Below are 17,319 nucleotides of genomic sequence, written 5' to 3' on the forward strand. Positions count from 1 at the left end.
TCAGAGCATGTATAGTATTCCCGAACTGTATTCAAACTGTTGATAATATATTCACTCAGCTAACGTTGGGTAACTATATCCTGTCCTTGATGACACAATTCTAACGACGGAAATTTTAGCCGTCTATTGATGTGAAAGTAGACGATGACGTGGATTATCTCTCTATGATGTCATAATTTTCGATTTAATCGATGGAAGAGAATATTATGTTTCATGAATAGAAATTCATTGGATCCTCTTTGGAAAGTGACTAGCTCAATTTCATATTCAAAGCCAGAATTGATGAGTCTCAAATTTACGTAATGTTCCGAAATTATTCTGGAATGACATGATCACTTTTCACATTCGGTTGAACAGAAAATTATCCTGGCGTCACGTCATTTTTCTGAAAAAATTATGAAAAAGTTCGTTCAGCATTTGATCAGATGAGTTTTCATTATACTCCTGTTATATTTTGATGAGTCATTTTGGGGAAAATGGGAGACCCGTTTGAAACATTTCCTTGGGCACATTTTACGCGCTATAAAAAAATCTAATATTTTGCTCTGACGTTACGAGTCCGTTTCGCAATCAAGGTAGTCGCAGTAACAGTACTGCAAACCTATCTAATTTTGCTTTACTGCAGCTACGGTACACGGAGAGAACCTGTATAGAAAAATTCCCGTGCTAGCACAAGATTTTTGTTTCAAATGTAGGTATTGTTAAGCCCTATCAATCGCCATTAATTAAAATTTAATTCATCGATAAGATTTTTTAATTTTTTCGAAAATCAGTTATCCCACGATAACTAAAAAAAATGTTCCGAATTGATTGAATGATGGCTTACAAAATTTATTTTTACAGGGTGATAAATGAGAAATTGCCTTAAGTATACCCACATGTCTTCCCTTCCTACTGAGACCCGGAAAGTTAGGTCCATTACATATTGTTGTATTACAGCAAGGATTAGACGTTTAATAGGAGAGGTTTTATGGGCGTTATTTATTTGTACAGGGTTTACAGATATATCAAATCAAGCAGGCTAAAATTTCTCGACAAAATCCAGTAATAATAACATGTCACTCTCAAAGATTCATTTTGTCTAACAACCACATTCACACTGCACTCGAGAGGGAAGAGATTCTTAATAAAGCTTCCATTTCCGTAACAATATATACTAGAAGTGTTGTCAGTTTCTATTGAGACGCTACAAGAAGCACTACGTGTACTTCAAAATGAGTAACCTTACAAACGATGAAAAAGTATATCTTATCGAGTGCTTTTATACTAGAGGTAAAAACTATACTGAAGCATATAGAGGCTTTCGTACCAAATTTGGAAGTAAAAAAGTAGCCAATCAAAACACCCTCAGGTGAGAATAAAAACAAATTTATCTGACTTCATCGTATAACCTCACTTTTGACTAAAACTTTCAAGTATTTATTACTTTTTCTCCCAGAGTAATTGATAATTTCCTCAAGTATTATACTCTTGAGGACCGTCGTCATGATCTTCCTCCATCACACTCAGTTACGACAGAAGATACGATTGCCAAGATCGAAGAACATTTCAAGAATAATCCAACGGATTCGATACGAAAAGCTACGGTAGCTTTGAAACTGAACCGAGAGACACTGAGATTAATATTGAAGAATTTCCTCAAGTTATACCCTTACAAAATTACGACCCATCATTTGCTCACAGAAGATTCCAAAAACAAAAGAATTGAGTTTTGTAAAATAATGACACAGAAATTTGAAAATGATTAGATCGACATCAATCACACAATCTTCACAGACGAAGCTCACTTTTATTTAAATGGATATGTAAATAAACAAAATTACCATTTTTGGGGTCGCGAAAATCCACACTCATCTGAGGCAAAGTCTTTACACCCTGTTAAAGTGACTGTTTGGGCAGCTATTTCAATTAAAACAATACACTTGGAATTCATAGAAGGGACCATTACAGGCAATAGTTATCGAGAAATGCTACAAACTAAATTTTTCCCTTTGGCTAAAAGAAGAGGATTGGTTAAGAACTATTATTTTATGCAAGATGGTGCTACACCGCATAGAACTAAGGACGTATTGGAAGCTATTTATGAAGTGTATTGTGATCGCGTCATCGGATTAGGAAACCCCAAGTTTGCGCATGGAGGTATGGAATGGCCCCCTTATTCACCCGATTTGAACCCGTGTGACTTTTTCTTATGGGGCTTCCTGAAAGATAATGTTTATGGGGAAAGACCTGAGACCAAAGATGATTTGAAAAAAGCCATCAGAGACCGAATTTCTGGTATTTCTCCATCTCAGATTGAACAAGTTTTTCATAGTTTCCGAAAACGGCTTGATTTTTATGCAAATTCGATTGAAGATCACTTTGAAAATATTTACCATTAATAGTTATCTCCTGGCTCAATTTGTCAATGTTTTTCAAATCTCAATAAGTATCTATTAGAAGTGTCTAATTCGACTGAAACGAATTCCAAATAAAAATGACATCTTTACTCAATTCATATGTATTTTTCTTTTTTTTTTCCTGGCACTCATTTCAAAGTTATAAACGATTAGTTTAGGCAACTTCCTAATTGTCACCCTGTATGTCCCTTTGACCGAGTTTGAAGATAAAGGCGATAGCAATAATCGTTGTTTTGATTTATTCGAAAATTTTGTATTTTTTGAAAATCAGAATTCCAAGGATATCTATGGATATCATGTTTTAAATAAATTCAATCATAGCTTAAAATATTTGATTGTCGAATATTTTGAATTTTTCATGAATTTCCCTGAATGTGAACTTTCTGATGGTTTCTTCAAATGTGATGTCTCAAATTCGTTGAAGTATGTGTAAATAAAATTTTTCTATTAACATTTTATGGAAGGACTGAGGAGAGAGATACTATTATAAAAAAGATTATCAGTTGTGTAGAAGAAAAGGGATAATAAGAATAATGATGCTTATAACATTCAACTAATTTGAACATCTGACAAAATTAGCTACAAGGAAATCTCATTCAATTTAATGAAATGAAATAAACGATAAGTTATACATGATACAAGACCGATCAAAAGATACACGACGTTAGATACAATAAAGAACAAAAAGAACTAGACAAAGAGTATTTTCAGTGGGACCATCAACAAAAAAAACCTTGGTTCACTAAACATAATCTTCGTAGAAAAACCATAACGTGGATTAATCGTACTGGAGCAAATTACCATAGTTAGCAAATTACCATAGAAGTCCATTATTCAAAATTAAGGTAATTGATTCCTCCTTGTGTGAGTGCGGTCATGCTGAGGAAGATTTAAATCACGTACGTTGGCAATGTATCCGATATGCTGACCAACGTCCTGAATTGTTGGACAAACTTTAACAAGAAAAAATATACTCTCCATATGATGTCAAAGTCTTTCTCAGCACACCGAACGTGTGAGCCCTGATGATTATAGATTTATGCTTGAAAGTTAATAATATTAATATCTAAGTAGAAGAAACCTATAAATATCGATGATTATTTTTCCCAATCGGATTTCGACCAATCAGAGCGCAGTATTTGAGGCTACCCGACAGTCTTATTTCGGATATTTTCTCTTAGCTTTTGAATATTTCGCAGTAGTTCTCAATTTTTTTTACCTGAATATTTCGTCGTAGCTCTTCATTTTTTCGGCTCATTTCAGATAGAATCTTATATTTGACAGTCTATGGAAATCGCGTTATTCTATTAACATAATTTGTTCAAATCTTCCCCAATTCACCTCCTGATTTAGTCCACTGCACTCTGCTTGGCCAACATTGAATTGGGAAAAATAATCAGCCATAATACCCCAAGACCTTTAAAATTATCGGATATTTCCCGAATGTTTTGTTGCATAGCAACGAGAGAGATCAGTTTTGCAGTTTAAAATCCCGAGCGCGTAGCGCGAGGGATTTTACTGCAAAGCTGATCCCGATCGTTGATATGCAGGAAAACTTGAGGGAAATATCCGATGAATTTTGAAGGTCGAGGGGTATTCGGAGGACAATTTCTTCAATTCTGATTTAGGCCGATCAGGGTGCAGTGTTCGGGGTTACGGGACACATCTCACGAAAATGTGAGGAATATCTGTCAAATTCGTAGAAAACAATTGATAGGCTACAGGGAAATTATCAGACTGATAATTTCCCTGCAGTCTCGTGTCTCCGAATACTGCACTTTGATTGGTCAAAATCAGAATTGAGGAAATTGTCCGACAAATACCCCTCGAGATTCAAAATTAATCGGGCATTTCCCTCAAGCTCCCCTGCAAACAAACCATTGTGCTAAGTTTTGCAGAAAAATCCCTCGCACAAGCGCTCGAGATTTTTTAATCTGCAAAACTTGACACCCTCATTTGTTTGCAACGAAGCTGTCGGGAAATACCCGATAATTTTGAAGCTCTTGAGGTAATACTACTGAAAAAAATTTGTATAACATTTTCATATAGTAGAGTAAACCTGCTGGTTTGAATGCTTTAATATAAAAAAATACATGATGAAAGAAATTATGTGCAAAATAATCCTTCGGAAGCATATTGCTAATTTATTAGCAAAAATAACTATACTATATACAATACAAGAGTAATTTTCCACTTGTTTTCTTCCTGTAGGTTTTTGATACTGACGTTCAGGGATTCTCAATACAATACCTTCTAGAATCATGATTTTTTTCAAATTATTAAGTCCGTTCTGAATACGAGAAGCTGTTGTTCTCCGTGGAAAAGACGCCAAAAATGTTAGTCAGAATCATTAATAACTCTCAAGTAAATTTCCTTGTTTTCTTTTATGTTTACAGATTGTCAATTCCCACTTGAAGTATCAGGAGTGGCCAAAGACCATCCATTTCTCGAAGCTGATTCACTTCAAAGTCTCTACCGTAGACTTCACGCACTCAATCGTTGCGCAAACATGAAGTTAGATACTCATCACACCCACCATCATCATAACACGAGCCACAGCAAGAGCGTGAGTATCCATTATACCCAGTTTCCTGGGAACGCCTTCTCCTTTACTTCATTCTCCCTTTGACTCCTTTTTTTCACTTGCTCGTGTCGTTCCTCGTTTGTGTTATTATATCCATCACAGTTTTGAGGTTCAAGTTGTGTGAAGATCCACAGGGTACTTTACAAGCCCCAGGGGGAAGGCATCGCTTTGACAGAGATAGGGCGGACGTAGCTGACGTCAAGCGGGGACATGAAAGCCATGTTTTATTTGTCCTTCGATAGGTCAACGGTACACAATGGAAGACGGCCAGTCGGGTATTGGTTATCTGGTGAATCTATTTTTTGGAGGCTTGAAAATTTTTCAGATGAATTCGTCTTACTTTTTGGGATCCATTGATTTCAGAGATTTAAGGGATAGTTTTGCGATGGGACAAGAGATAAGTTTCAGAAGAGAAGAACTCTTTAAAAAACAAAAGCAAATATTTCTGCAAGAAAACTGCGCCAAGGAGAAGTTTTGTTCAAGTAGTACATTTTTTATTTATGACGCTGAAGTTAGCAGCCGACTTGGCAGCGAAAGTTCAGGGCCGTAGCAAGGATCTGTGGGGCCCCATACCTTAATACGAAAACTGAAAATTGTTCCTATTTAAGTTCTAAATTCCGAAATGATCTGGAACAGCCTCCCCATTCTCCACAATATGATCAACCCCCTTTGTTCAGGCCAAGGGGGTGGTAGGGAGATGAAAATCTCAATTTTTGTCTTTTTTTTTGGAAGAAAAAATTTCTGCACCATAAATAGCCAGAACCACCAGCACATTGTTATAAAAAAAGATTAAACGAAACACCCTCAACCCCCAGGAAAATGATCAAGTCTTTCAGATTGGTCCAAGGGGGTCCTAGGGGGTGGAGAAATGAAATCTTCGCGTTTTTCAGGGGGAAAAAAATTCTCCGACTCATAATAAGCAAAACCACCAACAACTGTTGATGGGAAAATACTCAGTGCAACTCCCCCTGCCCCCAGAAAAATCATCAAGTCTCTCAGGCTGGTCCAAGGGGGTGCTAGGGGGTAGACAAATGAAATTTTCGCGTTTGTCGGGGGGGAAAAAAAAATCTCCGACTCATAATAAGCAAAACCACCAACAACTGTTGATGGGAAAATACTCAGTGCAACTCCCCCTGCCCCCAGAAAAATCATCAAGTCTCTCAGGCTGGTCCAAGGGGGTGCTAGGGGGTAGACAAATGAAATTTTCGCGTTTGTCGGGGGGGAAAAAAAAATCTCCGACTCATAATAAGCAAAACCACCAACAACTGTTGATGGGAAAATACTCAGTGCAACTCCCCCTGCCCCCAGAAAAATCATCAAGTCTCTCAGGCTGGTCCAAGGGGGTGCTAGGGGGTAGACAAATGAAATTTTCGCGTTTGTCGGGGGGGAAAAAAAAATCTCCGACTCATAATAAGCAAAACCACCAACAACTGTTGATGGGAAAATACTCAGTGCAACTCCCCCTGCCCCCAGAAAAATCATCAAGTCTCTCAGGCTGGTCCAAGGGGGTGCTAGGGGGTAGACAAATGAAATTTTCGCGTTTGTCGGGGGGGAAAAAAAAATCTCCGACTCATAATAAGCAAAACCACCAACAACTGTTGATGGGAAAATACTCAGTGCAACTCCCCCTGCCCCCAGAAAAATCATCAAGTCTCTCAGGCTGGTCCAAGGGGGTGCTAGGGGGTAGACAAATGAAATTTTCGCGTTTGTCGGGGGGGAAAAAAAAATCTCCGACTCATAATAAGCAAAACCACCAACAACTGTTGATGGGAAAATACTCAGTGCAACTCCCCCTGCCCCCAGAAAAATCATCAAGTCTCTCAGGCTGGTCCAAGGGGGTGCTAGGGGGTAGACAAATGAAATTTTCGCGTTTGTCGGGGGGGAAAAAAAAATCTCCGACTCATAATAAGCAAAACCACCAACAACTGTTGATGGGAAAATACTCAGTGCAACTCCCCCTGCCCCCAGAAAAATCATCAAGTCTCTCAGGCTGGTCCAAGGGGGTGCTAGGGGGTAGACAAATGAAATTTTCGCGTTTGTCGGGGGGGAAAAAAAAATCTCCGACTCATAATAAGCAAAACCACCAACAACTGTTGATGGGAAAATACTCAGTGCAACTCCCCCTGCCCCCAGAAAAATCATCAAGTCTCTCAGGCTGGTCCAAGGGGGTGCTAGGGGGTAGACAAATGAAATTTTCGCGTTTGTCGGGGGGGAAAAAAAAATCTCCGACTCATAATAAGCAAAACCACCAACAACTGTTGATGGGAAAATACTCAGTGCAACTCCCCCTGCCCCCAGAAAAATCATCAAGTCTCTCAGGCTGGTCCAAGGGGGTGCTAGGGGGTAGACAAATGAAATTTTCGCGTTTGTCGGGGGGGAAAAAAAAATCTCCGACTCATAATAAGCAAAACCACCAACAACTGTTGATGGGAAAATACTCAGTGCAACTCCCCCTGCCCCCAGAAAAATCATCAAGTCTCTCAGGCTGGTCCAAGGGGGTGCTAGGGGGTAGACAAATGAAATTTTCGCGTTTGTCGGGGGGGAAAAAAAAATCTCCGACTCATAATAAGCAAAACCACCAACAACTGTTGATGGGAAAATACTCAGTGCAACTCCCCCTGCCCCCAGAAAAATCATCAAGTCTCTCAGGCTGGTCCAAGGGGGTGCTAGGGGGTAGACAAATGAAATTTTCGCGTTTGTCGGGGGGGAAAAAAAAATCTCCGACTCATAATAAGCAAAACCACCAACAACTGTTGATGGGAAAATACTCAGTGCAACTCCCCCTGCCCCCAGAAAAATCATCAAGTCTCTCAGGCTGGTCCAAGGGGGTGCTAGGGGGTAGACAAATGAAATTTTCGCGTTTGTCGGGGGGGAAAAAAAAATCTCCGACTCATAATAAGCAAAACCACCAACAACTGTTGATGGGAAAATACTCAGTGCAACTCCCCCTGCCCCCAGAAAAATCATCAAGTCTCTCAGGCTGGTCCAAGGGGGTGCTAGGGGGTAGACAAATGAAATTTTCGCGTTTGTCGGGGGGGAAAAAAAAATCTCCGACTCATAATAAGCAAAACCACCAACAACTGTTGATGGGAAAATACTCAGTGCAACTCCCCCTGCCCCCAGAAAAATCATCAAGTCTCTCAGGCTGGTCCAAGGGGGTGCTAGGGGGTAGACAAATGAAATTTTCGCGTTTGTCGGGGGGGAAAAAAAAATCTCCGACTCATAATAAGCAAAACCACCAACAACTGTTGATGGGAAAATACTCAGTGCAACTCCCCCTGCCCCCAGAAAAATCATCAAGTCTCTCAGGCTGGTCCAAGGGGGTGCTAGGGGGTAGACAAATGAAATTTTCGCGTTTGTCGGGGGGGAAAAAAAAATCTCCGACTCATAATAAGCAAAACCACCAACAACTGTTGATGGGAAAATACTCAGTGCAACTCCCCCTGCCCCCAGAAAAATCATCAAGTCTCTCAGGCTGGTCCAAGGGGGTGCTAGGGGGTAGAAAAATAAATCTGGGGGTAGGGGGAGTTGCACTGAGTATTTTCCCATCAACAGTTGTTGGTGGTTTTGCATATTATTAGTCGGAGATTTTTTTTTCCCCCCCGAAAAACGCGAAAATTTCATTTGTCTACCCCCTAGCACCTCCTTGGACCAGCCTGAGAGACTTGATGATTTTTCTGGGGGTTGAGGGAGTTGCGCTGAATATTTTCTCATCAATGTTTGTTGGTGGTTTTGCTTATTATTAGTTGGAGATTTTTTTTCCCCCTGAAATACGCGAAAATTCCATTTTTTCACCTCCTAGCACTTCCTTGGACCACTCTGAAAGACTTGATTATTTTTCTGGGGGTTGAGGGAGTCTTTCCTAATATCTTTCAATGGAAATTTGTTGGTGGTTTTGAGTGTTTTGGAGCCAACAATTTTTTTTTCTTTCACTTCAAGGAAAATCAATTTTTGCACCCCTCAAACATCAACAAGTAATGGTTCCAGAGGGGTAAGAATCTTCATGAATGCAGAGGGGTAGCGTCTGAACATTTTCCGATGTCGATAATTGATTTTTACCCCGGTTTTTGAATCATGTGTGCACTGGGCCCCAGGGGATCATGATACGCCCCTGTTCTGCTGCCAAGTCGGCTGCTAACTTCAGCGTCATTTTTATTTCATAGAGAATTTTTCTCCAATCCTTATTCGATTTAGAAATATTTTTCTTATAGACATCTGATTGTGCCCTATGGCCATTTATTTGATATTTCTGACTTGACTTTTTCTTCACTTCTTTGTATTTTTCAAAAATGTCTACTGTTCAGTAAGAATCAAACAAAACTTTGCATTTTTCAAAACTTTTCCTTGCATCTATATAGATAAAAAATGACTGTTATATTTTTTTGGACAATTATGACGGTCATAGAAGAGGGGCGCACGTATGAAAAAATTGTATAGAAATTTTCTACACGGATTGCGTATAGAATTTCTATAGGATTTTCATATATGATATTCGGATATTTCTATACGGATATTTTTTATATAAAGTATTTCTATAGGATTTCTATAGGTTTGATCCTATACGACCCACTGTCACATGTATAGAATCATTTCGTATGGAGTTGCGATATTTCTCTACGTTTTTCTGTGGAGCGTTTGGGCATCTTTCGAATGCAAACAAAAATTTATGTATTGAAATAATTCGTATAGAAATATCCGAATATTATATACGGAAATCCTATAGAATTTCTATCCGCAATCCGTACAGAAAATTTCTATACGGTTTTTTCAGACGTGGGGAGGGGAATTGTGACATAAATACCGCCATAAATACCTCGTCATGTGACGCATTTGCATCTTTAATCTCAAAGCATGGTTTATTTTGCAAATAAATTCGAAAGACTCAGAGTCGTATGGGAAGACCTAAATAGGCTCGAAACGTTATCAAATTTTGTGGATCATAAAAAGCTAAGATAAAAAGTGTCTTTTGGTAAACTATTGAAAGAGAATCCACATGCGGTCTTTGCCACTAGAAATATTCATGCGAATTAATATGTGGCCATAATAAAAAGGACTCCTTCAACAATGAAAAAATAAAGTAAACCTGAGACTAACTCGAAAAATAATAAAATAAAGACTCGCCATTTAAAACAAAATTATGGTTTACCTGGGATATTTATTTTCACAAAGTCGTAAGCGAGAAATATTATGGTTTTTATTCGAAAAAATTTAAAGGAAGGTCCCTCAGATACCTGAAAAAGGTAGGCGGAGTGCGTTTTACGGTGAATGTCTGAAAGTGTGTGATAGAGATGAAGAGATTAACTACGGTGCGTCAGGCGTAACCATTGTGCGTCAGAAAACGCAATGTTTTGTATACATTTGCTTGAAACCGGCTCAATGGAGTTGAATATAATTTGATACACGGTGGCTCAAGTACTCTAATTGACCATAAATGGTGATGTTATTATATATTCCATTGTTGTTGATTATTTCAGAGGGTCAAGATCAGAAACACAGCGAAAACTTCTCTTTTGTAAGTCAAGAAAGTTTTGTTACGGGGAGTGAAATGGAACATTGCCCCAACGTTAAAATTTTTTACCTTTCCCTGAATATGGGCTTCAAAATGATTTTTTTTCAACAATAGATGATACAATCAATCTCATGATCGATCTCGGTCAAGATGGCAAGTATATTTTAGATCACAATTCGATTCACTGAAACAATTATTTTTTCAGTTATGAACATGGTCTAAATATAACATATTCGAATTCCTGAGAGCAAAATTAATTATCCTGATACAAAAAATCAGAAATTTCTCATTTGAAGAATACAATGCTTTCATTCGGAAGCAAAAATGTGAAACAATTTCGAATATTTTGGAAAAAAAAATTAATCGGACCAGTAGTTTGGGAGAATAAAATTGAATAAAACACTTTTTCACAAAAAGTTGAATATCTTCTAAACCACTTGTCCGATTTCGCCGTCCCACAACCCCACTCTGTGATATCATAATAGCTACAATCTCACTAAATTTCAACATCCTATATAGATTTTTTCAGGAGTTATCGTGCACTGAACGATTTTCTCATAAAAACGAAAAATGGCGATTATTACCAAACTGTCCCTAGTTACATAGCAATATTGTGATATGATTTGATAGTTATTACCACAAGGAATATTTTGACTTGAAAAAAATTCAATTCAGTCACGTAGTTTTTCCTATATCACATGGGCATTGATGGTAACGAAGAGGCGGATCGTCTGGCAGGGGAGGCTACAATTCAATCACATAATGTTGATATTGCCATTCCCTACTTTGACTTTACCGGGAGTTTCTCTTTTTCACGAAGAACAATTGCATGGATTAACAGAGCCAGAGCCAACCATTACAATCTAGCTAGCTCCCTAAAAAGAGTTGGCTTCATTGATTATTCCTCATGTGAATGTGGTGATTCCGATGAGGATCTCGACCACGTGTTCTGGCACTGTCCCATACATGAGCAATACCGTCAAAAACTTCTAACTGGAGTAAGGCTTCAGGGCTTCTCTCCGCCTTATGAAGTTAATGTCTTTTTGAAGAATTTAAATAGAAAGGTCCTTTTACATATCGATTCCTTCTTGAAATCATCCGGATTAAATATTTAAGGACTTCTATGTTGATCATTATGATTGAGCACTTGGACAATAACAATGGAAAAATGTAATTGATGTATCATATATTATTTGTATCATTTTTGTTATTATTATTATAATTTTTTTAATAGCAGAATAAACCGAATGGTTTGAATGCTTTAAATTTAAAAAAAAAAGTCACGTAGTTTTCGAGACATTGAGAAAAAAAGATTTTTGAGAAATTGCTGTATCTCGGAAACTATCTGATCGATTGACGTGAAATTGCGCCCAGAATTGCTTCAGAGTAGTACCAATTATGTGACGGCATTTCAGATTTTTAACTTTAACTTTAGTCCTTTTTCTGTGAAGATTTATACAAATTATCCGAAAAATTCGTACACACATCCGGACATACATACACATATTTTCTAAAAACATCATATCTTCACGTTTCATGACATTCTACATCATTTCCAAAATTAGAAGATTGTCAAAATCAACGATTACAAAGATTCATTCAGAAGCAAAAAATGGACACTTTCAGTTAAAGTGTATAAAAATTACAGGAGTTGTTAGGAAAACATATTTCCCGAAATTCATAAATAAAACAAATATTTTCATCAGATGAGTTATTTCCTCTCATGTTAAGTGAAATGGCGCGTTACGTGACCTGGCCCGAAACTCTCTAATGGTGGTCGGGCACTCTAGAGTGAATTTCCTTGGCCGATACACTGCCGCGTATCTCGTTTCGGCCCCGGCAGAGCCTGAATAATACGGCGGCGAATCCCTGCGGAGGTGACCAAAGTTGAGGGGTTGCGTATGGTGACCAGACTGCACTGTTAGAAATTTTTTTAAATTTCATCGAAAATATGATAGTAATTTTCATAAGAATGACGTTGAAACGGGTTTAGGTTAAAACGGTCATGAAATTTCTAGTTTTAGGTAGAATTCAAGGAACTTCATGAGTTTTAAGTGGGAGTGAGATGGAAATTTCACGACTTAATTGAATTTTTCGTGAAACATGAATATTCAGAAACAAATTGATAAATTTTCAATTTCTCCCTGAATTTTTCTGATTTTTCTGAATTTTCATAGAATAATTGAGCTAAAAAATCAAGTATTTTATTGATTTTTAGATCATTCGAACAGAAAATCAATGGAATCTTTGGCACAGAAAATTCAAACAAAAATTTTAACAGCGTGGTGTTAAATTCTTCACAACTTTGGTTTACTCAAACCGAAACATTGAATATCCATTGAATTGCCCTCACCCAGTAAGAAACTCTTCCCCTTTTCTCTTCTGCTCTCTCAAAACATTCGCAACGTCCTGAACTAACAGTGACGTCACATTACTAATTAATCCGTAAAAATATCAAAAATCGATTCATCTTTTTCCGAGCAATCATGTGCAGAATTTTAGCATTTCCGAATTAGAGAGTAGGAAAAGAAAGAACTATATTTGGGTGTGCTCAGAGTGCATTGACACTGGATGAAAGAGGAAAAAGAAAAACAGGCATTATTCCTTCGTAGAACCATTCGAGACACAAGTGCGAACTAATGCTTTCAGCCTTTAAATGGCACTTAAAGAATCGTGAAATTTACATTTGATTCTGAGAAACATTTGGCAGTATAAATATACGAAATTAATGCACCTGAGTCATTGAGGAGTATAAATAAAACATTTGTGGTTATTTCACATACAGAAATAAATATTTTGATTAAGGATGAATTATGGAAAATGTCAATAAGAATACAATTGGGATCCTCAAAGCATCAAATAATATCTTGAGAGCACTTGCATGAGGTGTCATAAAATCAGTTGCATATTATTGTACTGAAATTACGGCATTCAACGAGCATCAATCATGTTCTTTTATGAATTGCAAATGAATCATAAATTTCCATCAGATATTGATGTTTTCGGGTTTAATTTACTCATCAATCATCCGCCTGGGCTCTATTTTTATTCATTCATAGAGTTTCTAGAGCAGGGGTTAGAGACTATCCGACAGAAGGCATGTGAACGTTACTTTTTGCATTATTAGTCCTCTTTTGCTTCCAAATGGAAACCTTGTTTTTGACCGATTTTTCGTTTTTCTAATTTTTATTGCAAATGGTGTAGAATGTTATGAAACGTGAAGAAATTAGGTTTTAGGGTTATGTCTGTATGTATCCGACAATTTGGGTTTTCGGTGATTAATTTTTAGAATATTCAACATAATTCAACATAAAAATTTGAAATTTTGGCTCATTGTAGCTCCTATTAAGCTCAATTTTGGCGTGCTGGTTCAGTCCGATCGGTCCCATAGTTCCTGAAATATACAAACTTGTTTAAATTTCGTTTTTCCTCAATATTTCAAAAATTACTGCACCGATTTCAAATTTTTTTTATCAATACTCGTCTCGATGGCCTCTATATAGGCCAATCAGAATATATAGACCCTTTAGTACACAGTTTGGAGACATTGCCGTTTTTCCGTTTTTCATGAAAAATCTTGTAGGCACGATAACTTGAGAAAAAAGGAGATAGCACGTTGAAATTTGCTATGGTTCTAGCTCTTATAATACTAAAGGTCGGTATTTTGGATGAGTGCAATCGACCGAGCGATTCCTGAGATATGCAACCTTTTGGGTAAAACATATTCCTTCAAATATCTCATAACCTACTTGACGGATTTCAATTTTTTTTTCAAAATAATGGAATTGGTAGAAATAAAAAAAAGACTAATAACGCAAAAAGAAGAATTGATGGTCACATGCCGTCTGTCGGATAGACTCGAACCCCTGCTTGTTTATGAAGCATTTTCTAAAAAATAATCAACAATCCAAATTGTCACAACCACATGAAAATATTTACATTTTGAAAAATATTTTTTTAAATATCTAAAATTGGCCCAATTCATATAAAAAATATATAAAATATATGTTGAAAAAATATAAAACATATATTTTATCTATTTTTTATACATTCTTTATAAATTTGAAAAATATATAACATTGGCCCCTATTATACATATTTTTTTAATATTTTTTGATGGGGCATACATACACACAGATATGACTCTAAAAACATAATTTCTTCACGTTTCATAACATTCTAGACTATTTGCAATCGAAATTAGAAAATCGAAAAATGGTTAAATACGAGGCTTTCATTAAAGAAAAAACTGTTTGTTGATGTTTGTCAAAGTTGTTGCAACAAATTTTTCTCAAAGATGAATGAATTAAATGTTTAAGAAATGGATAAACATCCTGAATGTGTAAATATCTCTGACAAAATGGTATAATTGAAAAACATGTCATATCCAACTCATTAAATTTCACTACTCGAGTGCAAAAATCGTGATAAATCATTTCATCAATACATTTGGTAGCTCTGCACATTAGTTCGCCACGCTTTCACACTAAAAGTTGACAGTGAGAATCCGTGGCGAACGGATTTCATAGATTTTTACCCCGTTCCTTACATGCAAGTCCAACTTTCATGCCCATAAACGGGACTTTGAATAACCACTGGGTATATTTCCACTCGTTACCACAAAATACAGAGAGGGTGAGCAGACATTGACTATATAATTGAATAAAGTGAAGAGTTTTATTGTCGGTACAGCTGCACTATTCAAACTCTCACCGGAAGCCAATGGATAAAGCAAGCGACATGTATTGCATTGGTAATGAATAAATAATTGTTTTTTCTCGTGGTACATCTATAGAGGAATCTTGTGATTCTATTGCAGAACTGAATGATCTTTTGATTACGTAATTTTTTTCACTTGAATTTTTCAATTCAGCAAAACCCAAAATGTCGAAAAATCAGTTTAATAACCCGTACATTACTGTCTGAAAAAAATTGATATTTCATGGACAGTTCAGTAATAAGTTCAGGAGCGTGACATTAATTTTAGTTTAAGGGGGAAAAATAATTAAATTTCACTGATCATTCAATGGGATGCCAAATTGTTGACCAGCAGGAACACGAGGATTTCTGTGTATGAGATGAATTTGAGAGTGAATTTCTGTGGTTCCCGGTAGCTTAGTCGGTAAGAGTGCCCGGCGCGTATCTGGGAGACCCGGGTTCGATTCCCGGTTGGGTGAAGCGGAAATTTTTTCTCTCTAAATTCTAATTCTCTTAGAATTTTTTTTATTAATTTTCATTTTCCTTCGTTTTTTTTTAAGGGGTTGGGAGGTCACATTATTTTTTTCGAGTACCAGACCGATTGATCGATAAATCCGTCTATTTTTTTTTAATTTCTTCGTTATGCCTGAAAAAAGTGAAAGCAAGAAAAATTCTTCAATTGTTATTTTTTAATAATTTTTTTTGGGCATATCGAATACCCAAAATAAAATTCCTTCAAAAAAATGGAAAATTGTAGGACAAGATAGGTTTTTACAAATGAAAAAAAGTAAACAAATGACGATTTTCGCTAGAAAAAGCGAAAAACAAATTTTTTTGATGGAAACTTATGATTGTTTTTTTTCGGTTAGGATGTAAGGTGATTTTTCGATTTGTTGGAATGTTATCGTTAATTGAGCCGTCTATGATAAAGATCTACATCAAGTTATTATTATTTTTAGCTTTTCCTACAGAAAATCGTCATTCTTATTTTTTTTTGCTTCGTAAAAACCTATCTAGTACTACAATTTTCACTATTTTTGAACGAAATGTTTATTGGATATTCGATATGGCCTTCCGCAAAATCCGACGTATGGAATTTGAATATACTTGATTTGTTCTGTTGAATAACTGAATCTGATGTCAAATGTGGTTTTCTTGAGAATTTACATCTTCAAACAGTTTCATTGGACGAAATATAACCAATAATACTTCTTTGTCTGTAAAAATAATGTTCACCAATTACTAAATATGGCGCCTGAAAATAAAATGTACAATGCTTGAGCTAGCAAAAGCAACTCAGCATTATTCCCTCAGAAGTTTATGTTGGCAAAATTCGGAGATAACATAAACGTTGATTATTTTTTCCCATTATTCTTCCGTAATCAGTCACGTCATAGCGGAAAAAAATTTCCAATTTTGTTATTTCCTTGTTTAACGATGTTCAGGCGAGGAGTAGGTAGGATATTTAAAAAATGCAGCCAATTTTATGAAAATGTTCCCTACATTATCGACCATTTGGCAATGTGGTAAAAAATGAAATTATCAATGCTCCTTCTAAACTCATGTATACGTGACAACTTTCGAATGAATTTTTATTGTTGTCTCGTACCTGGGGTTTCTGAAATTTTGCAAGGGATTAAATAACATGTGAAAAAAATTTTCATAAAGTTGACTGCATTTTCAAAATATCCTACTCGTGGCCTGACCATCATTAACGATTCGCTAGCTTTTTTCACGTGAGAGCTGTCAAAGAACGGTGTAATTTTTTTAACGTGAAAAATTTATATCTGAATAACAATGAGCAACTAGTTTACGGGGAATAAATGATATGCATGGAAATTATCAACTACATTATATTGTTTCACCATGATTTTCATACTGTGTAAAAAGACAAGTGTCAAATGATTTTACGGATATGATGGAAATATGTGTTCCACTTGACGAAGAATGCTTCATAAATCCTTTAGAAAAAAAAGAGTTATTTTTCATTTACTTTCTGCAAAAAAAAATCCGCTCAAATATAGATAATAATCCCGTGAAAAGTACTCTCAGCATTTTTTGTAGTGTTCCACGAGAAATACGAATTTATTATACGTGGACTCTCATTTTTCGGGATAAATTCGCCGGAC

At 36.5% G+C, this 17,319-nt stretch overlaps 1 protein-coding gene across 1 annotated transcript in view; it reads left to right on the forward strand.

Annotated features, from left to right (window-relative positions):
- Positions 1-17,319, forward strand: part of LOC107042491 — a 360,805-nt gene that overhangs the window by 288,335 nt on the left and 55,151 nt on the right. Inside the window, exon 11 of the mRNA XM_015263549.1 lies at positions 4,796-4,965. Within this exon, the coding sequence (XP_015119035.1) occupies positions 4,796-4,965 (170 nt within the window). The remainder of the gene's footprint in view (positions 1-4,795; positions 4,966-17,319) is intronic.

This window comes from Diachasma alloeum, unplaced genomic scaffold (genome assembly GCF_001412515.2).
Source record: "Diachasma alloeum isolate Michigan unplaced genomic scaffold, Dall2.0 Dall_scaffold_00480, whole genome shotgun sequence".
Classification (NCBI taxonomy): Eukaryota; Metazoa; Arthropoda; class Insecta; order Hymenoptera; family Braconidae; genus Diachasma; species Diachasma alloeum.